Here is a 23,854-nt window from a genome sequence, read left to right as displayed (position 1 = left end):
AATAATCGTGCGAGAACCGTTGTTAACGATCGTTGTTCTATCTACTATCATCCGCGGCGAAACGCGAGTCCAGACGTCAGTTTAAAGTCGCATCAGCTCGAACTTCCTGCGGCCGGATATCTAATTATGCGCTCGTTTCCGCGACGAATAAAGGAGAAATAATTCTATAGATATCACGTTTCTCCCATAGGTATCTGTAATTAGACGACCGAGGATCGTATCGGGCGAGAACATACATTCTAGCCCGCGCAGTTTACCTATATCCACGTCGAAAGGAAACGTGAACGCCGCGCGCGTGGTTAATATCTCTGCTACCTATAATAACGCGAACGATCGGCATTTGTTTCTATTCTCGTTCTCGCGATATTACCGCGGTTATCTGCGCAAGCTGGGCGAGTTTAGAACTCCAGGGATCTAAACCTAAACGATAGAGCAGGTAATGTCTTAAAAAATATATAATAATCTATATCTTTTTATATACTCAAAGAAAAAAAAGCAGAGTAAATGTTTTATTTACAAATTATTATTTGCGATTTACAGCCAGCTACTGACAATTGAAAGAGACAAACAATTGCATATCTGTTTGGCTAAACTTTTCACAATAAACCGAGATTGCTCAAATCGCTTTCCGTTGAATTTACCATTTAGTATGCTTTCAAAGTAACCACGATGCACAGCCGTGAAAAGTGCACCCGGGAATCGTGGACTTTTCATAGCTGGATCGCGCCCGAGAGAGCGACGATTTTCGGAATGGCACGGAAGAGCGAAACGCAGGCGGGGAAGGAGGGAAGAACGTATCGCGCTATTCTCTGTTGTCCCCGGCGCGACAATTAAACTCGAGGATTACAGCCGTGGACGAGAGTCCGCGGTACGTCGTATCGCTATAATGGAAACGTTAATGTCGAGCGTCGCTCTTCCAGTCACGTGAAGCTCATCTGAATACGATAATGCCCGGTCAGCCGGCCGACCATTGCCTTACCGTGTCCCCGGCCTTACATTCTCCGTGGCTTTAATTCCGAGTGCACGAGTGTATGTATAAGGAGAGCATCCCAGTTCGTGTAGCGTGACCAGATACGAGTCTTAACCCATTCGGACAGGTGGTACGGGATAAGATAAGGGAACTGTCAGGTACTTCTCTTTATTGGGATACAATCTAGTTCGGTTAATCAAACGTGCGGTCTCGTAAAAGAAATGGACTTGTCATTGGCGGACAGTTATCGAACGTGACCATCGCGCTGTAACGTAAAACTCTGCATCTGTCGTAGAGCTCCGTTGAAACCATGAACCCGTTAATCAGGCGAGCACTAATGCTTTTATCGGTAGTTCGAGTGTACCGGACTGATTCTGTGAACATGTCTACTTTAGGAAAAGATTACCTGCGAACCACCTGCTCGCGAATATTTTCTCATCAAGCAGCATTTTCACCAGTAATTTGATAACGTAGTGAAGATTACTATTTAATGCTTTACGAGAAATTAATGCACAAACTTTTCAGCGACTTATCTCTCGCTTTTTTGTATGTTAAGAATATCATATTTCGCTGGTGGTCGACGGTGGCCAAATGTTTGAAGACGGTTCTGGTCGGTACAATCGCCGCTAGAATAACTATGTAGGAAAGCGACGGAAAATAGAATACACGTAAAGTTTGTTCGATGTGAACGGGAAGAGTTAGCGGGCCTCTTGCGTGATAAGTAGAATAGTCTAAAACAACTATAGCCGCGCACGTTGAAGCACTTATAACTTTTACCACTAGGTCCTCAAGCGAATTATTGTGATAGGATGATAAGCTTTCAGATAATCAAATTATTCAGTCAAACTAAATATTATCGCGTAGCGTGGTGGTACCTTAATGCATTCTCTCGAATATCAATGATATAACTAATTCATGTCCATTTTCGTCATTTACGACTTTGAATTTCATATATTTTATTATTTATTCATTTTATCATTATTTGTCAATTTGCGTTATTATTATATCTTTTACTATGCGAAAATGTACAATGTTAAAACTTCGGCTCTTTTTCGATCGCTTTTATTAGAGTATTATCTTTTATGTCGTTAAAGATTTTTGATCCATTTTGCAGACTTAATGACCCAAAAATATATAAAAGCTGATAATTAATTATGTTTAACTACCGTAAGGATGCAATCATGTTTCATGAATTGGCAAACGTTTGCCGGAATCTAGCGTGGTGGAATACATGAACGTTGGAAGCCGGGTCAATAGAAGTCGCGTTTAACGTCGCGAACGAATATAAAGGACTTCCACGGTTAATTCCTCCTTTATCCAAGCTAGAAAGCTTAACCGTCCGTTCTGGCGCAAAGGAGTTTGCGGTACTATATCGCCTAGAAGCTGAAAGCGACTAATTATTTTTTATTTCAACCGCCCGGTCGCCAGACAAAGGCCCTATTGCTCGTCGCGCGAGCGCGACCATGGACAATTTTATACTCGATTCCTTGGGCGCTCTCTCTCTCTCTCTTTCTGCTTGTGTATTTTTACATTACGTTCTTGCTATTCTCGTTAATCTCGCGTTCCAGACAGAACTACTTTAGACTGATTTTCTTTCCTCAGTTTTTTCCGCCGATTCGTTAAGAGATCGTCCGAAGCAATTTCTTCAAAATTAAATCTCTACACACATATATAGAATCGTGAGGTTACCCATATTATAGTTGAATATCGTTGCAGGGATTATTTTCAATTTTCTTTTTGACAGATATAATCGTCTCCATTAAATTTATCAATTAAAATTCATCAAAATGTAGCAAGTTTTTATTCCTTGAAACTAATGTCAGATAAAAAGAAGGGATCTAATGATCTAAGGAAACATTAAAAATAAAATCCTGATCATAGTTTTTAATATTTATTTATTTTACATGTAAAAAGAAGAGAGATTTATTCTTATTAGGTTACATTGAAAGATAAAAAAATCGCAACGTATATCTCTTAGATGCGTATACAATTTATGGAAGATGCATATGCATCTACATCCCAGAGATACATATCTTAATCTCATGCATTCAATATTGAGATTCAAGATTGGAGAGATAGATACTAATTCTCGTTAAGTGGAAAAAAAATTGATGATGCGGAGAAAATTAACGGCACTGTTTCGGCTGACATGGCAAATTTATATTGGCCGACGTAGCTGTTTCGTCAATTAGTTGCCAACACATCGAATCAGGACTTATATATGTATATAAGTCTGTTCTCCGGCGCCGGATGACAATGATCGTGCGAGTAAGAGCGAAGAGCGCTTTGAATGCCGCGAGTCAGGGACAAAGCGACTATTACGTCGCGCGGAAAGTGCCGCTGAATTATTCAGGGCACTGTTCTTCTGTTATGCACAGGCGGTAGAACAAAGAACTGTGATACATCAATATCTTGCAAGTGGAATAACTAATATTCGTTTTACATGCCGTGTAATTACATATTATGTAGGCGCCGTCGAGAAATAGGCCAGTGACGGCGCATCCGTATATCGGGTCGCGATATAACGTTGCCCGCTTCGATTGCATAACAGTGATATAATGGGTGAAAACAGAGGGAAACCGATCAGCGCGCGTGAATTCGCCGAACGGAATTTTCGAAATAAAGCCGGAGCTATGGCGTAACTATGGTAATGACTCCGCGCAAAAATGGTACGGGCAAAAGGGTACGAAAGGAAAAAGCGTTTGCACGCGATGAACCGCGGCATGACGACGGGCCGATAGCTCTGAAAAGCAGGGGTCTCGGGGCGGATCGCACGAAAACGATGACGCGCAGGCGAGTATCATCGATTCGACATCGCAACTCGTTTGCTCGGATAACGGCGCAGTGCGGTAAATTCGCCGAGGAACAACAAGCGCGTTTTGTTGAACTCGGCAGAAACAGCGAATTAGGCGATCCTATCTCACCGTTACTAGAAGCGATAACAAAAATCGCCCGCTCGGTTCCTGACTGTCATACCCGCAGTCATTGTTCGATTTACCGAGGTGAATTTGATGATCACGCACTTGGCTTCGTCTCATCAAGCGGTTTGTTGATATTTACGACAGCGAACAGAATGGACGATAGACGAGAGTTTTATTAACTAAAGAATACAAATCAAATGACATCTAAACATTAAAAATGTTATTTTTATTATAAAAAAGAACATTTTGCATTTGAGAGAGAGAAAAAGAATGGAATGCCAAGTAAACAAGATTTTTTCTGGAAAGGCATCCAAAATACAGTTTCGTGTCTTAACATATCTATCTTAATATTTCACATTTTTATCTTCTTATTTACTATGTGTTAATTAAATCCTTTAAGCTGCGCTTAATGTATACTGAATTACTGCTTTTGTGATATTTTTTACAAGTAAATACGGAATTTTAAATGTTTTTTGTTGTAATCCAGAACATCATTTGTGGCATTTAGCCGGTATTTGACTTTTACCCTACAATTTTGCATCCCTCGCTCGGTCGCGTCTCTTTCGGCCAATTGAAAGACAGCGACGAAATGACAGGCTACACAAACACGTGCGCATGGCACGAATTAATTAAAACACAGCAGGGTGAGACGCGGCGTCGGCCGTCGCGTCGGCGCCGACTCACGGTGTTCCGCCTGTGATAAAGGACAGGGAAGCGTCGTTATTAATCCGCGTAAAATTAATGTCTGCTTATAATGAATTTCAACTTCGTTCCGGGAAAGCCACCGTAACGCGGAGGGCTAGTCTGTCTCTCCCTCTCTCTCTCTCTCTCTCTCTCTCTCTCTCTCTCTCTCTCTCACTCTCGTAACGCCCGAAACGCGGACACTGCATAAATTAAAGATACCTCGGTGTGCTGCCCCGACTTGCAAGAAGTTTTAACGATAGCGCTTTTTTAGGTGCGTTATTACGCCGCTGTTAGATAAGTCAGTATTAAAATAGAGTCCTGCTGCAACGGGGCATTCCTACCCTCTCTCGTCGTTCCTCTATGCACTTCCTCTATGCTTCCTCCCCGCGCATATGTCCATTATGCAGAGCTATCACACTTTATGGTGTGGTTTCATTTCTGGGTCTTAGTATGTTATAACACGCATATTCATCGAGACCCTGTTAAAAATTCTACAATCCCACTTTCCGACGTGAAATATGTTGATAAGGAGATGAGACTTCGAGCCTTGTGATTGCGCGGACTACGTCAAACTACATAAAGTTTAATAATGGATCCCGAGGTGACAATGTCCGTATAATCCGCGAAGCGGATTGTGAGATTTCGCGAAAATAAAAATAATGTTATTATAGGCGAATAGAATAATTAAAATTTTTATTTTTGAAAATAATTTGTGAAGCAACAAAAAAAATTGAACAAGTTTACCAGCTTCAGAAATATTCTACGGAAAGGATATCAACGGAAGTTACAGTAGTGAAATTAGCCTGTCATATCCTCAGAAATAGCGCTCTCCGCATTGTCTGGTACAAGAACAACATAACTCGCGCTAACACGGTAATACATAGTCCGCGCGCGAAGGGTGTCTCTTAATGTCGTTTAGAGCAAGAACAAGGTAGTTTCGGGGTTACACTGACTGATAAAGTGGCATTGTCGCGTAAAGTCTCTAATCCGTGTGAGATTGTGTATGTCGTATAAAGAAATTCTTAATGTAGATGAAGATTTATGATAAACGTAAAAAACCGACAAATAAATAAGCATATTTAAGAATAAATGCAATATAAAATGTCACATGATATTAATTTTTATTTCAAATTATTTTCCAGCTTCTAATTTTTTAATTGTTTTCTGTATTATCTTTATTTTAATTATTTTTTGTTGCTAAAAGATTGTCATATCCTCAAATTCTTTCCTAAGAAAAAAGACTCAAAGATACAAAGAAAAGCTTATCCATAATCTTATTGTTACGAGCTATCCATCAGCCGCCGCGAGGCATTGTTATCACAAGAAAGTAAACTATCGATTGCTCAAAATTCTCGATGCAAATTTTAGTACAATTGTTAAATCATCGTAGGCGGAGAGTCTACGATATTCGTAATCGTTCTCCCGAACAGTGAGTTTCGTGAAGAGGCGACGGCTCCGACAGCTATGCAAAGTCGAATCCCGGTGCAATTAATTCTCGGGCCAAATCGAAGCACGATCCTTTCGATGGAATACAATCGCGCTCTCTCGGCCGGCGTCACGACCAAAGATGACTCGTCCAGAGAGAGGTCGTTTATCTCTCTTGAAGCTGATCATGTAATTCAACGGTCGAGGCTAGAATACATATCGGAAGCGAGGACGTTATTGTTAGGCGATGGATGCGCGTAGTGAAACGAGAACCGGCGACGCATCGGTAAGACGCAAATATCGTTAAACGCGTCCTCGCGATTAAACTACGAAATTAATCGGACATTCACGAGTTTTATGCTCGTTCGATGCATTGACAATCGAGTTACTTTCTTCTCGAGTTGCGGATAATAGCGTAACGTCACATCGTTAACGTAAAACGCGTTCGTTATTCCCCGTTTGTTCGGTGCTCAACTGCGCCGACCCGTTCTATTTTAACGACTTCAATGACAATCACGTGGATGGATAACCCTACGTTCACGTTTTGCTCCGCAAATCGCTATCCGACGCTATTCGATATGTCCACAGAATATCAAGTAAAAGAGACGTGTTTAGAAAAAATTAATATGATGAATAATTGTAATTTTGAAAGAGGAGAGTTAATATTCAAGTAACATACGTTTACGTAATTTAAATCACGACATGTAATTTATTTGGAACGGTACAAGGATTAAGCTCATAAGTGCTGTAGCTTCAGAAAATACGGTGGAGTGGAAGAGAATAGCATCGATTTTCGCTCGTAATGCCCTAAAAACCGCACACAATGTGTTACACTGGTGTGCTGTGGGCAGTTCTCCCTTATCTAATCCTCTTAGGGTGATCTCGAAACTCGGATTCGCCTCGGACCTACGTCACCCGTAGCTTGCTTCTGACAGGGCATAACAATTTCCACCAGATGAACATTACCAGTTTACCAGTTTACTTTGCCGGATATATGCAGAATCGAGAAGCAGACCCAAGTCCTTCTTCGTCTCTCTTCTCCCCTTCTCCAATTACGAAAGCTCGTGAGGTTTCCGCAGAAAGTTTCGGTTTGCCCGACGTTTCTCGTGCGCGCGTCGCTGGCTAAACTGTTTAGACGTGTCCTAGGACGGGCGAAAACTTCGAAGTGACGTTCGAATTTTGGTACTTACCATGTCGAGTAAAGACATCGAAAGCTCCAAAGGATCGACAGGCCGGCAAAAGGGTAAGAAGATAGGCATTGCGGCTGGGTCGCGAGAAATGAAATATACTTCGTCGTGTGACGGGAAGTTGGAGAATTGAAATTATATATTTATAAAGTGGACGTTTGACATTCTATTGATATTCATAGCTTTCCATTTATAGCTTTCCATTCATAGCTTTCCATTCATAGCTTCGAGAGTGCATGATAAACTATCAATACTCATTAGATTTGCAATATTAATAACTTTATAATTTAATTTTACACGTCAATTAAATATTTTAAAGTTTAAATTGAGTAATTTTAGTCGTTACTTTATAATTTAATACGCACACTTTTTGCTCTTGATTCGATAGAGTGACCGGAGCGCAAAGTAGCGCTTGTTACCATCAACTTCTATCAAAGTTTTACACGCATCAATATTTTGCCGTTTTAATCTGAGTATGGAATAAACTCTCATCTCTCTCTCATTGCTGTCACCCACGGAATATAGTTCTGGCTTTATTCTTATACGCTGAATTAATATGTATTCGACGTCTTCGTCTTATGAACTGTCTACGGGTTACATTTACGAGACAAGACCGGCACGGGCGTCTGGAATGTTCTAACCTCCACATTTAATCTGGTACTGAAAATTTCAGCTCGTCTCTGCCTAGGAATTCTTGCTCTTAACCTTTTTGCTCTTCACATCTATTCCCGTTCTTCTGACAGCGGCGACGACGACAACGACGACGACGACGACAACGGCAATGACGACAAAGTTAGATACCGACCTCTACTAGTCGTTAAATGTACATACTTATGTACTCTACGTATACATATAGTCTGCTACGCTTAAAAAATAGAAGAGTCGAGTTTAGACCTTCTATGTTGCTCAGCAATTTCTCCTTAGTTTTATCTGGTGGAATGAAAACTCGTTTGATTATTAAAATGGGGATCTTAGTTGGTTTATAAAAATCGTTGAATTTTGGTGCAAGCACGTCAAGAGGAGAGAAGATGAAGGAAGGTAAAAAAGCAGAGCAAACTACGAAAGACGTTCTAACAAAGTCTATCTTCCATTATTTGAGCATCTAGCACGATCTACTTCCAATTCTCTGGATCATCCAATCGCGGCACAATTTTCCAAGCTTTGCCGACCCTCGTCAAAGCTCAAGCCGAAGGTCGGCGCGATACTTCTTTGTAAAAAGATCCACGATAGGTCGAGTAACTGTGGTACCGTTTTTTTAATACTTCTATTGTGCGCTTGGCAGTGGGTCAAGAGATTTACCGATTTAGGTGTGAAAGGAAGTCTCGCATTTGAAAATGTTCTCTATTCAAGTCGGGCTACATATCGGTAGCGAGTAATATTGAAGTAGCACTTGTTCGGGAGTTTCTGATCTAACTTGATCTAACAAGTAAACCTTTGCAACAGCTCCTTTATCTATTCTCTTAGAAACTTCGAAACCTAGAACTATAGAATAACTTAAAAGACTCTTTCGAGACAGAGAGAGAGAGAGAGAGAGAGAGAGAGAGAGAGAGAGAGAGAGAGAGAGAGAGAGAGAGAGAGAGAGAGAGAGAGAGAGAATGTGTGATGTATGTGTGTAATGTATTGTTATATATAATTGTAAATTTAGAGTAGCGATAAATAGTTTATAATGTTGTCTCGATTCCGATTAAAATTTCGTCTCTTCCCCCCAGTTACCCCTTTAAACTATGCTTATATATAAATATTTAGAACTAAAAATCATTTCTTGATGCTTTTATTCCGAAAAACAAAAAAGTATCTTTTTTATATACCTACTTTTATTATCGGCAATATAATCGAACACTCGAGGAATCGTTGTCGTGCATTTCTGGCGACATCGCATCGATAGCACCCCCAGGCGACGACGTATATACTCGCAATTGACATTTATGCGATCTCACGCGAACTTCTCTCTTTTTCTGTTTCAGTCGCTGCTCTGAAGCTACTTCACATAAATGTTCCGGCGTACACCCTCAGGGGCAGGAGCGCGCTTCTAGAATGCAGGTGAGAATGTTCGCCATAAGCTACGCAAACGTCAACTGCTTTCTGCGTGCGCGAAATAGTTGCAGTGTCAGCAGTATAGTGCGTGTAATTCTGTCAGATTATCGTGGCACTTTATCTTATAAATGTAATATCAAGGTCTTATCCCCTCGTAACGACATACATGCACTTTGAAAAGGAAGTGGTTTCGAATCTCAGAATAGTATTTTATAATAACAACAAATATATTGGCAGAAAGATATATCGCATATCCGTGAAATTCGTCACATACAAATTATTCCGTAGCAGATCATTAATGCCTGACTAAATTTCGTAGTAGAAGGTATGTCGACTTGACTAGTAGCATATTTAAGAATTTAGTTCGTAATTGATAGTTTTCTCTCGAAATATAGAAAGAAAATCTCATTTGTCTTTGTACTGTGTCTTTTCTCTAAATTCAGTTTCCGTGCTTCTAAAAATATCCGACATCCCCCGCAGAATATGTGTCGATATAGATGTCATAAAATTCTTATTTAGAAGAAGAGTTTTATAATCTTTCTATATTAGGATACTGTAATTTTTATAAATCGACAATTTTAGATTTAGATTTAATATCCCTTCATATATGACAAATAATTTATTTTATATTTGACATCATTCTGAATTATCTATAAAAAATATAGACGTTAGTATTAATCACTTTAAAGTTGGTATTAATCAATATTAATTAGTTTAAACTGTTTAAAGAGAGAATCATATGCGCAGTGTATTAATAATAAAAACACGTTATTTTTTAATTTATGGCCTTACATACTTTAAAAATGAAGAGAAATACACGTTTTTAAGAAAATCTTAAACAATTATTACTTCTTATTTGATTTCTTTCTCGATAAAGCACTCAATTATGAAAATATTACGGAGAATTTCGCTGTGAAAAGTCAAAACTTTTGCCTGCTTTTGTTCACAAAGCATACGACCGGGTTAAACAGATGCGGACCGCCAAGATGTGTTCTGCGACTTATCGATCGATACACACTCTTATTTTATATAAGAGAGATAATGCAAGAGAGATAATGCGTATCTCATTGAAACAAGACGCTACTTTACCCTCATTACATAATTTCTGCATTCCTCCTCTCGGCATACCTATTACCTTCCTTTCGCTCCGGCACAGCCTCCCTCATTATTCTCTCCAATTACAACATCCGATTTTACGACGTACCTAACAAAATCTCGTTCGGCGAACTTCGTTAAAAATCTTTAATACCTTTCTTCAAACATTACGTTTAGGATCGTTGAAAATTGAGAAAACAATCTTTTTGGCTGGTGTTGTGAACAGATAATATAATTTATCTCTTATATTATGCGCGCCTTTTAAAAGCGTCCTCCGATAAAAATGACGGAGAACGGTGCGTTTTTGTCTTTCTTTTTCGGGACCGGAAGTTCAGAAAGAGAGAGAACGAGGGAGAGCATACCGTGGCGCTGGAAGCGTACAGCATGAAGCCAAAATGTATTTCTATACATTAATTTTACATTATTAATAAAGCAACATATTTTCGTACGTTGGTGAGCCGTGTGTTTTTCATCAAAAGCACAAAAATACATAACTGGTGAAAAGACCTTTATGAGAGATTTAAATATATTGAGAGAAAAAAAAAGAAACGAGATAAAACATAGAATAGAATATTTATTGTTTAAAAAAATACAAAAAGATTTCTTAAGATTATTTAACATTCAGCTTTACAATGTTAAAAATAATCGACAGATAACGTTGAGAAGAAAGACAATAAAGTACATGTTACATAGTTGGATTTTAGAACCTTCCAGTTTGCCTGGCCTTCGCAATTTGCATCGGTCATGATTACGTTAGTCTTGCATTCCATAATTTAATTGATTTATTCCACTAATCAAGTTACGCCTACGTAAAGAAGACTTCGAAAGCTAAATTGATCATTTTTCGAAGTGACCGGTCTGGTAACACGATCCCCTGCAATAGCATGCTCTTGTCGCGGCATAACAACGATAAATGATCGGTAGAGAGTACGGTGGCGCAGGACTCGCTAAATAATTCGTGCACGGTATACGGACCGCACAATAAAACCGAAATATCGCGGCATAATCACTAATGTATACTAACCCAGGCTCCAAGCCAGCGGGCGTGAATTCTCTATATGTATGCACAGCGTGCAGGTAGCGCGGTGTGCGGCGGAACCCGCTGTTCGTTCGTTACAACGCAAATGGTAGATCGTAATGAAGGACTAGACCTCCCAGCGGATAGTAGATTTTACACGTGCGCCGAAAGCGAAAAACTATACCATCACTGTTGCATCGACAGCACGGGATACGGGCGCGTGCAAATTCCATTTCCATCCGGAATTATTAAGACCGCGAGCGGTAGGTAGTAGTGCCGTAGAGAGGAAGATACGCGAGGAGATCGAACGAAAAATAGAAAAGAAGAGCCGGCGGGATAAACCCGGCGGGAAATGCGGTCACAGAGGAGACAATACAGAAGACCGGGACCGTTTCTCGTCGCATTTACTCCGCGAAGGTAAATCGTGTAAGCGGAACTCATAAAAGCATCGGTAAGAAGCGAAGCAATAAAGTACGTATCGAGTTTGCGGTTAATGTTAAAGGAAAACGATAAATAAAATTACAAATAAAAGCGGAAACCACGAGAAGAAGGAAGTGGATAGACGGGTACGGTGATGGGGGGGAGGGTGGGTTGCGAGATGCAAGTCGGATCGAAGAAATCTCGATACTTTTCGAGTCTCTTCGTAGTTTATTTATTTACTCGCCTACGCGGAGATAGGTCCGTGCGGGGAAACTTCTCGCCCTTTCTCCTGCCGCGCCTTTTCCCTTCCTCGTCCACGACTTTCTTCCTGCCGGAAAAAGATGCCCCTCGGTCCCTAACTCGACCGTGAGACTCGTAAACTCTCGCGAGATTTCTCCGCGTAAGTTCTTCACACAGACGTTCTGGACGACTGCCGTACTGCCGCGCGATCGTTTCCTCTAATCTTCCGATCGGAATTCCATCGCCGACGTTGATGGCTGCTGCTACTGCTGCTGTGGCGACGGATCGAAACCGTCAGGAGAGAAAAAGAAAGAGGGGAAAAAGAGAGGAAAAAAAAACGAAAAGAGAAGAGGGACGCGGAGAACGAAAGAAACAACGAGCCGTTAGTCAGCAAAACTCGTTTCAGCTGAACGATCCGTCATCGAATATGGGAGGAGGAAGAAAGAACGGAGAGGATCAGAAGGAACAGAAGAAAGAAGCGATCGCCCAACGTAGAAAGGGAGCACCTTGAAGGTCTACCAAAGGCCATGGATTTTCCACCCCTTCGCGTGCGCCCGGAATATACGTGACAGATCGATCAGCCCTTCGTAGTATGTATTCGCGACACGAATACATGATGAAACGTGCGACTCATATGGCTTGTGTTGTCTGGTATTCGATAGCTGATTCGCGGTCGGTTAGTTTATTAACATTTTTGTGACAATAGCAAATTGTAACAATAAATACATTGACGAGAAATCAGATACATCAAAAGGATAAGGTTTAAAATTCCATTTTGAGAATGTTAATATGTTCGTTTGCTTTTTAAATGGCATAATATTTTTGTCTTTTTTTCATTTCTTATTTTTTCATTTCTCGATCCAAGTATTCTTATTTCTTATCTCTTTATAGCGCACAACGATCGATCTTGCCAATCAGAGGGTCAACATGGTAACTGAACAGATAAAAGTAAAGTATTATTGTAAAATAATAGCAAATAATTATCACTGTTTTGTGCAATCAAGGTCACAATTTTCTACTATCTACTGTCGATTTATAAGCCTGCGATCTGTCTGTTCCAATACATTCTCACCCTTTCTCGGCCCTTGGGTCGGGACCACCCCGGTTACCCATGCCATCCACTAGATGGATGGTAATTGCATACCCTAAGTTATCACGGAATCGAAGTTTCTTCCGGTAGGAAACGACAAGCTTCACGGAATCTCTATTAGGAAGGCTCGATCGAAGTGCCGCGTGGACGTGTACTACGTACATACCGTTTAGTTTGTGTAAGAGTTGTGTAGTCACCATGTTTAGCTCGCGCACACCAACGTTCGTTCTCACGTAACCGCGGAATCACCTCGAGCGGAGGATAATTAAAGCGTAATTATATACTTGGCAAATGAGAGAAGGGAGGATGGGTGTAATGACGTTTAGTCGACACGTCGTAGATCTAAACGTCGTAATTGATGTGGTACTTAATGATCAAGAATATGATCGGTGCAAGATAGCACTGCAAGATATCACTGCGGAAATGTTCCAAAAAAAAATTCCTTGCAGTTAGTATAACAACAAAATATGTGATGATGAAAAATGTATTATGATAAAAAATATTTACGATTGTGTTGACAAAAATAGATAGTATTATTTTTCGTTTTTTGCAAACAATATTCAATTTTTGTATTATTCGTACTAAAATTATTTGAACTAAAATAGTTATTTATTCTCTAACAACAAATGAAAGTATATATCATATATTGTTTCAATTTTTAAAAAATCTGTTTTAATTCTGTAAAAATTATCCTCGCCTTTTTTCTTTATATACAATTATAAAAATATAAAAAAGTTAAATCTATGATTTCTATCTATCATTTGAAATCAATGATAAAATTAAATTAAATTTTGATAATTTTCATATAACAGTCACGAAAAAAATTTAGTTTGAATTGGAGTAGTTCTTAAATACGAGGAACTTTTTAAACAATTTTTTTGGGGTCAATTTTAAATGAAGAACTGTCATTTTTTTGACAAAATATATATTGACTGAAAAATATCTCTATTGCTCGTTCATAGTACAGGTTTTTTTTTTTTTGAAAAAAACGACAACTCTTCACTCTAAACTGACACGGAAGATATTGTTATTCAAAAATGTCTCTTGTTCACAACTAGCTCTCTTCTCTCTTTCCCATTTTACGTAGCGAGAAATCATTTTGACGTATTTGCCTTTACGAAATTTGAACAAACGAAATTTATAGGTTCAACACTATAAGATACGATTACCGTCGCTTTGACCTTATATCTAATGCCAAGATATACATCGTCGAACCAACTCCATAAATTCGGCGTCCTAGGGCCTGCCGTGTGTCGCAAGGAGCGAAACGCATGAAGAGCGATGAGCTTGCCCGAAACTCGGCAAACCGTCCGGTAACACGTCGATTCGATGACCGAGCCGTGAGTTATTGGATTTCAAAGTTCGGAAGTAAAATTCGTCACATCGACCGCTGGCGAATCGGCGACGGCAGTGTACGCGCGGCACGTACCGTCGAATTGACTATTGCACTTTGAAACTCAATAACTTACGAACGAGAATCGACGCGACGCTGCGATATTGAATTCAAACTTTCCTGTTATTCTTATATGACGGACGATTTATCCCGCTAGAAAACATTTTCTCTTAGACGTTTCCGCGGTACTAAGAACCGATTCGAGACGTGTATCTCTGCCCAAGCAACCTTCATGGATCCCTTTACTCCGCGGCATTCGGCTTTGATCTCTATATTTAATAATATTGTTTATTATATTTTCCGAAATTTATTTATCATTATGTATTTATGGATAACGCGTTAATTTATGGATAACGGCGACGGTATTCCACAAGCTCGACAGAATTTATGTATTAAAGCGTGACATGGATACTTGTTTTGCGCAAATTCCATAAAATATGGTATGCAGTGTCATTGCACGTACGTCGCATGAAGCACTTTACGTTAATCTGCGCCATGCGTATGCCGTACACGACCCCCCTCTGTCTCCCCCCTCTCCCTCTCTCTGTAATATATCTCTATTTTTCGACAAAGACATGCGCGTAAAGGTTTGAAATAAAGATATCATCTCTCTATCTCTCTCTCTTTAGCTAAAAAGGATATAAAACATTTCGTCAAAATCGTTTATACAATGGTCGAAAATTCTTGTACCTAACATAACGCAGAACATAGCTTGTATTTTTGGATGCGATCATCGTTTCAATTAATATTTTTACCGTGAACAAAACACTCGTACGTTGGCCGGATCAGCGACGGCTTCCGCAAACTTTATTCGCCGTCGAACAGGTATCGTATTTGCTAAGGGAAACAATATGCTCCCCACGTAACGTCGTAAACGAGACTGTGAAAGCGCGCGAAGCGCCTACAAATTGGAACATACGCTTTTTCCACGGTGTCTCGAGAAATCGTGGAGAAAGTGGAGCGGAGCGTTTCTCTCGGCGCCCTTCGATCGGCGAGACCCTCTCACGCTTTTACCCTCTCACCCTCTGTCTGCGGACGCTCTCCCGAGTATGTGGACCACCCGACGTCACATTGACTATCGCATAAACCGAAATACTTGAACCTCTCAACCTGCTCGTCATTTCGCTTCATTTCATAAGATACTGTCTCTCCCCCACCTCCCCCTCACGCGTTATTGCACTTGTTTCCGCAGTACTTCCAGTTCGATGTTTTAAACGAGTCCGGGGTGGAAGGGGCGGGAACAACGACGCCCGCATCGCGAGCATTAATTGGATCCTACTCGACTCAGACAGCTGTCAAGGAACTCGTAATTGAATTTCTGAAACATTAATCCGACTGGCACGCCGATCCAGCGGCAGCGAATGAAATCTTGAGACAGCAATAAGAGGGAAAGTGAGAGCGAGAAAGAGAGAGAGGAAAACAGGTGGAAGTAATCGCACTCGGTTTTCCCCCCTCACCTCCCCTTCTCACTTCTTTCACACTGGATCGTGTCATGTTCCGTCGAAATTTATAGTAATCGAAAGTATATCATGTGCTACTTCGCGAAGACGAATAACTGCTAATTATGAATCTAAGAGTAATTGATCCGTTAGCTGTATTAGTGAATACTTGAAAAAGAGTAGGTATACATGTAATATTTCGATCAAACTTTGCAGTTAATGATTCTTACAGGAGAGAAAATTTTGCATTTTAGAGAGTCATTAAATTTACAATAAAGATTAGATAGATACCTATTTTAGTTCTTGGTAAATTTTTGTTTTCTTACGAAGAATATCTAATTTATATGACACTTTCGTTAAACGATTAAATTATTTCATATTTTGAAAAGGAATGGAGATTTCAAAATAATCTTTTATCTATAAATTTTTTGTTTGTTTTTTTCGCGAGCGCAACGTATTATTCATATTCATATACATATTCGTCGGAAAATTGTTTTCGCGATATTTTGCCTCATTCGACGATTTTCTAAAAAGAAGAAAGATAAATGTTGTAATAGGATATTTTTCTGCATAGAATGTTATTCTGCAATCTTATTTTATTTGATTTTTCTTTTATATTTACAAACGCTGAACTTCAATCCTACACTTGATCGAGTATTAAAGAGATCACATACAGTACAATAGGAATGCGATAAGTTAGGAAGGAAAGGAGACGCGATAGGAAAGGATCCTACGAGCACACTATCTCTTTTGTTCTGCGATTTCCACCTTTTGACTCCTTATCCTCTTATCACCTTTTATGATACCTTAATCCACCACTTGAGTGTGGATAGCAGCAATGAGCTATTGTATGGTCTTTTGAAATTGTTCGAGTAATCCTTATTATACAGAAAAGTGGGATTTTATTTATAAATCACACCATACGTCTTAAGATTTATTATTTTTCTATGTAAAATTATTGATAAAAAAATTGCAAGAATATATTATTTTTAATTAAATCCTCATTTTACAATAAGAAACAAACGCACTTTAAATGATCAATATTTATAGTAATTTAATTAAATTGAGTTACTTAGATTTCCAATAATTGTATCATTTAATTCATATTCTAAAATATTCTCTTTCATCACAAGTATTTCCGCTGCAATGTAATTCACATTGATTTGATACGTTTAATTTAACTGAGAAGTTTCGTATCTTCACTGTGAAGATACACAAATATCTCGAGGAAACGCGACCATATGCTCTACTTGGAAAATTATTTTGTCAGAGGCAGAAACTTCCAGCAAGAGAGGAGATTCGTTGCGATATTGACGTTTCACTTCTCCAAACTGCAAAGATATAATGAAGCTCTCAGATTTCCGTGCAGATTCGCAAACTTGTACCTAATGTTGCGTACTTAATTAGGACTTTTGAATCGCGATACACTGCGTGCAGATGACCCTCGTCGGAAGGACATGATGGCGTTTACATAACTTGGTCTCCCAAAAGATATTTGCTGGAGCAATTTAATGTTTGCGACGATCGATACCACGATGTAATTTACTTAAAAGCAGTTATCTATTATCTATTATCTAAAGATTTTTGGGGAAGGTATTCAAGAAAGAATGTTCTTTTCAATTCGCGTGAGATGAGCATATTTTTGTTTATCTTGTTTATCTCTAAGAGGAATAAGATATTTAAAATGCATAAAGTACATCGAGGTAAAAAAAGTGTTTAAGGATAACTTCTTTTCCCAGAATTATTTATCGCGAGCCTTTCATCTTCAAATCATCAAATATGCATACGTCACAGATGTATATATATCCAATAGTATAATTAATTGATTGATTGAGCTAAGCAATCAGTACCAATAGTATTGTCTGAAAGTAATAGTCTTGTCGGAAAATAAAAGATAACTGAAAAATAACGTGCATTACATCAAACTATTAATTATCTTTTTTTCCATGTGATAACAATAGAGGTGTCACAATCGCGATGCAAATAAATGTTTTGAATAGAGTACGATTATCGACATATCTTCTGTGCTGTACACGTAAATTACAAATTAGTTCTCTCTTGTTGGCACGAACTTCTCTGGTCAGTTTATTCGACGTTTATATCGCCATCTCTACAGCAGCAATTTCTCGCGCGTGCAGTTTACCTCTCTAGAAACGAAAATTATTCGTGACGCGCTTGCGACTAAATCGTCAACCCTTTCATTATCAGTTTTCTAGAAATTCTACAGATAATTAAATTAGTCAGGAAACCTCGAACGACAGTGTTAGGAAACTGTGACATTTTTTAAGTTTTTCAAGAAGAATCCCTGTCCGATTATTCATGCAAGTTAATTGATTTTACGCGGATTTTCCTTGAATAATTAAATAATAAGAAAATAATTGTTGTACGGTTACAATTAAATTCTCACGCGTGCAAATCAAATCCGATGTAATTATTTCATGTAAACCCTGCTGCAGCACGATAGCGCGGTGTACACGCATCTTAAAACGAGAAATAACGCGCGAGATATTATGTTAATAAACCTCCATTATACTGATCGCATATCCATTAGCGATAATATGTAGAAAATCACACGGCCGAAATTATTGAGCATTATCACGTTTGTATACCGATCTATTATGTGGATGCGCATAAGTTACTGTGAAATTGACTGCCTCATTTTAATTAATATCTCCAACATGTTTATTTAATATGACAAAGCTTTGAAGCCAGTATACCGCTAATTTGACATAAGTTAAATTATTGGACATTTCGCGTATTCCAACGAGGAATGCGGGGCTAATCAAAAATAGCGTAAAATACTCTTTTGACAATGGAATTTTTTAATTTTCCCATTTTACCTTCCTGAGCCGTATTGTATTAAATTCTAATAGTTCGCATAAGTAAATACGAGAACAAGATCGCATTTTAATATTTCGCACTTGTTTCATAGACTAGATAACGCGCGGTTAAAATTTATAGGATTGAGTATAGGTATCCCAAACGAAGATTCATCGCTACGTGTTGGTTTCAACATTGCGCACTCCTTTCTCCGTATAATTTCACCACAGAGAATTTCCTATTACACGTTCCACAGTACTTCATTCTCGTGCTGTCTAATCGTTGAATTTCGCCTCGATTGCCCCGCGAATCTCATTCATCATTGCGACATTTTCCTCGATCTTACTATAGTCCGAGTCTGGTCTCAGCGTGATTTGATTTCGCGTTTATCAAATTGCAAATTGATTTCAAAGCTTGCTGCGCACGAACGCAATCGGTGCGGTACTAAATTTTATAACTTTTTTAAATGAAAGGATATTTATACATACATCAACCCCCGCATCAACCGTATAAAGTATTAAAATAATGTTTTATGCACGTAAAAAACCATGATTCGTTGAATTTATAATAAAAAAATTCATTGAATAAATTTATAAAATTTAAATAACGGGAATAGACATATTTCACTGAAATGAAAATCATACGTTACATGACATGACTACGCGAATTTCGCGATAAATAAGAGGGCAAGATAAAGATAACATTTTAATTATTAATTCTTCATCAAATAATCTGCATTATTCATTTCATCGGCTAATTTTGTATTTAAAAAAATACAATACGTCGCGGCGTCGGTAATTTCGAAGAAAGAATCTATCTCTATATTGGCAGTCGCAAAAAACGTAGGAAAGAAATGAAATAAAAAGCAGCAATAAGAGACAGTAAATGATGGTTCAAAAATACGAGTAGACTACATTTACTGAAGAAGGGTATTGAAATCGACAAGCGCGCAAAGAATTGGAAGAATATACCACATAGGCAATGAAGAAGGAAAGGAAGACAAAAGCTGAAAACGGGAGGGAAAAGAAAGGTATGCGAAAGCAGGGCGGAAGAGAGTGAGAGAGAGAAAGTGGAAGAGCAAAGAATTCCCGTAGGACACGACCCAGCAAATGAGCCGGAGAATGCAAATCAATCCCACGACGCGGCGCACGAAATTGTGCACCTACGCTCGAATGCGGCAATCCCTTTTCCAAGGGCTTTGCTGCACACGTGCTGGTGAAGCGGCGTTACCGCCACCAACACACAGCCCACGAATGCCCCCCCAGGGTACGTCACTGCAACGGTGCAACGGTTGCAACGGCGCAATGAGACCGACATTGCAGCGGAGCGTGCATTATCGCGTCCGACGTGTCCGACGCGACCTGGAGAACCGCCTCCTCCTGCGCGATCCTCTTCGGGGAATAACGTTTCCCCGATGCTACCTGTAACACGACTTCGCTTGCTCGCGGATCCTCGGTGGCGAGCCACGGGCTCTCCGCTCTGCTCTGCCGTATTCTACCGCATTTCTGAAACGACGCAATACATGCCAGACGGCCGGTGGCAAATGTGGCAATCGCCAGACGGCCCTTTTACGCGGCACCTTAATACACATCGTATTTTCTCGCGTTAGTTTTTGTCGCTTTTTTGCGATAGCTCGCTGCGCGCTGGAAAGTCGCAAAAAATGGAACAAGTATGCTGCGAGTGGCTGAAGCGGATATTTTTAACTAGGACTTAAAGAGCTTAAGAATGAAATTCGCAAAGACTGTCTTATTTCTGAATCCCGTCTTTTAAATCTCATAGTTCTGAACAAGATTTCGACGTTTAAATTTAGCTCTTCTTGCTTTATCCATTCTTATGCTGTTCTCATCAGATTTCGCGAAATTTGTCTTTGCGATTGTCACAGCAAGTAAAGCTGTATTATTTGAGGAGTGACTTGGAGAAAACTGTTTTAAGATGAGTTAAAATAACGCAGTACGAATTAAGTAGTTAAGAAATGTTTCTAGAAAATACAAGATATATATGTCAATTATATACATTTCTACTTTTTATTTTTTGTCATTACTTCTGGTTTTATTCTTAGATACATTATTATTTTATTTATGTTAATTTTCATTTTGTCAAATTACTAACACATCTAATTCGTTTTTTCTTTTTTTAAGAGATAACAGCTTTTCTAAGATTGGTCTCATAGTGCCATTATTATTTCGTACGCGTCCTCCTTTAGCGAGATAAAATCTTTAATTACAGACCGCTTTTAAACTTTTCTGATATCCGTGCCTATTTTTAGTTCTGATTGCAACCGATTGTACCAAAAAGAATTGAACAAATGTTTTAATATCCCGACATTTCAGGAGAGTTTAATTCTTTCACTAAAATCACGTGTCAATTAAGATCATATTAATAGAATATCTTGTAAACTTTCTAATGACATCCGTTTGACGAATATATACGGATCGAATGCGAGTCTGGAGAGAGAGCATATGCGGTTACTTTTGCAAACGCGTTACTCGTAAGAACATGGCGATGACGGGGTCGAAGAAGCGATTCTCTTTGTCCTAACCGGCGAACTAACCTCAAAAGGTTTATCGGAGCATGACCGAGAAACTCCATTGAAATGTAATTTAACGAGATGGGACGGTGGGGAGGGCTATCTAGAAGGGCGATTATAGCGAAAACGACAAATGCGCGGTCGTGGAGTGAGGTACCTCTTCCGACCGGATCAATCGTTCCGAACATAATATCAAAGATGGAATTTAATTGCGAATGAACATAGATATGAAGATGAATTTGTTACTCGAGTTCGCGACTAATTTGTTATTCGAGCAAAAAAGGAACACGGCTGTAGCTTTTTATTTTCGCCGTAGTTAATTATAGATAACGACCTCATTTCGCCTTTTACAACTTTTGACTTAATAATCTCGGTGCATTTTCTTGAAGTATATAATATATCTAAAGATCCGCGTATAATATATAATAGATATACATACATCCTTGCGAAGGATTATCGATCACTATAAACGTGCAAGCATAGAGGAGAGCATGTAATGATTATGAAACGTTACATAATATAAGAGAGCATTATCTATTACATACCATTCGCGATACACATGTTATTTAATAAAAATCGCGATGCAGGCAACTGATATTTTCGATTTGCCGTTCCGAAAACAACAAGGGTAATCCGCGATTAGCGAAATGACGGACTACCGCGACCGTGTGCTCCGAACACGGATATCGATCAATTATTGCAATAGTACTCGCCCTACATTCGAGTTTCGTCACGCGAACAGGTCCCTTCGATCCTTCCTGCCGAACGTAATCACGTTAAAACAACATACGCACGCCGAGCTACATTTCGCGAGTTCGGGAAAATCGCGTTTATGGTCGATGCCTTTAGGATCCGTCTGTTTCGGACGATCGTAAAAACCTCTGATGCGAGCGATTTTTCAAACGGCTCTCTCTCACTCTCTCCTCTTTTTTTCCTCCCCTATCAATGCAGTGTTTTATGACATTTGTGACCCATCGTTATAATCACCTATCGATGAAAAAACTATATCCATATTCTCTTGAGAGTTCAACGGATTCGTGGAAACATCACGACGTTGCAAAAATTTGTGCGAAACGTGCGAAACGTTCAATCCTTGCACTCTCGAGCAATGCGCTTTCCCATGTGTCAATCTGAATACACCGTATGGCATAAGACGCAACCATGTGATTAATGTTTCATCGTGTGGAATTAATATGCTCCAAAATATTAATGCATTGCTCACCGCAAATGTAAATATGTAATATCTATGTAAATTGCTTCCGAGAAGCTATTAAAATTTAATAAACAGATATCGAACAGGCCACAGATGTCCCAAGCTCTAAACACTTCGGTGGGGATCCGTTAATCGTGCGGCGATAAGCAGCGCGTTTAGAGACGCGTGGTTCAGAGAAACAGTGCTTCGTTCGTGCTACTCTTAAAAGCGAGAGAGAGAGAGAACTATTTCAATTAATAGCGCGATCCGACGATAGAAATAATCGAACGAGGACCAATTAAGGATGCGATCTAAAGCCGGCACGAATGGGGCGCGCGTTCATTTCACTTTTATTCCCAGCTCGTCAGTATTCGCTCGTTTCCACGACTCGTCTCTATTGTGCCGAATGAACCGCAGAACCGATTAGCCCCGTGGATACGTAAATTGCGTCCACGATAAAAGCGGCTTGTGAATAGGTGGACGGGAATGCCCTTCAGTAGTAAAGGGTAAGGCGCATTGGTTGGCCCGTGCAGATATACCCATACAATTAGCTCTCAGAGTCTCACCGCCAATCCGATGAAGATTCCGGATGATGGAACAAGTGCTGGCGCATGTATCGCAAACTGTTCCATGCGTGTTAGTAAAACCATTATTTAAAAAATTAAGATTTTATTTGAAAGTAACTTTTGTGATAAGATTCTCGCAACTGTTTGCCAGACCGGCCTGGTAAACAGTTCTTGAACCTGACTAATCATTTTTTTTCATGTGCACTCGATACTTCAACTTTTAAAAGCAAAAAATATCGACTATTTAGAGACTATTCCTTAAAACGCTTTTTTATATTCTCACATTCCTGAATCTCATATCGCGTAAAAAAACTTATTCGATATCTATGTGGAATATTCTTCATGGAAAACTTTAGAATTAATGCGCCAAAAATAACAAAAATAAATTAATTAAAATTTCTAAATTAAAATAAAAGATTGTACGGTCTTCTATAATTTATAATCTATAATCTATATCGTTTTAATTGGTGATCATTTGCAAAACATTAAATTTTCGAAACGAGACGGATAGCCAATATTCCGTTATATAATCTGCTCTAATACATGTTATGAATGTTCAATTTGGACACGTTATGAATAAAACAAATTTTCCGAATTAGAACTGTTAAACACGTTTCTTCTGTGAATTAATAACTAGGAAGAAAATGTGTTATACATATTTTTTTAAATTTATACTTATTTGATTAATTTATATCATAAATATATTTGTTATGTGTCGATATGCAATACGTATAACATGTATCATATCTTTAGTAAAACAAAGCACGGAATGTTGCATTTTGATTATATCGAGAATACCGTAACAGTAAGGGATATTTGGGAATTGTCTGAGG

General features: G+C 39.0%; 2 protein-coding genes across 4 annotated transcripts in view; one reads left to right on the top strand and one right to left on the bottom strand.

Moving 5' to 3' along the window:
- The window catches only part of Blop (blue-sensitive opsin), a 230,374-nt gene that overhangs the window by 56,236 nt on the left and 150,284 nt on the right, over positions 1-23,854 (bottom strand). The window lies entirely within an intron of this gene.
- Positions 1-23,854, top strand: part of LOC139771694 (cell adhesion molecule 2-like) — an 82,845-nt gene that overhangs the window by 24,923 nt on the left and 34,068 nt on the right. For all 3 annotated transcript variants that reach the window (XM_071704643.1, XM_071704642.1, XM_071704641.1), the window contains exon 3: positions 9,152-9,227. In XM_071704643.1, coding sequence (XP_071560744.1) covers positions 9,152-9,227 — 76 coding nt within the window. The remainder of the gene's footprint in view (positions 1-9,151; positions 9,228-23,854) is intronic.

The sequence above is a fragment of the Temnothorax nylanderi genome, unplaced genomic scaffold (assembly GCF_030848795.1).
Source record: "Temnothorax nylanderi isolate EJ_2023f unplaced genomic scaffold, tnyl_v1.0 TNYL_tig0043_pilon, whole genome shotgun sequence".
Lineage (NCBI taxonomy): Eukaryota > Metazoa > Arthropoda > Insecta > Hymenoptera > Formicidae > Temnothorax > Temnothorax nylanderi.
This window is presented reverse-complemented; position numbering and strand designations above follow the sequence as displayed.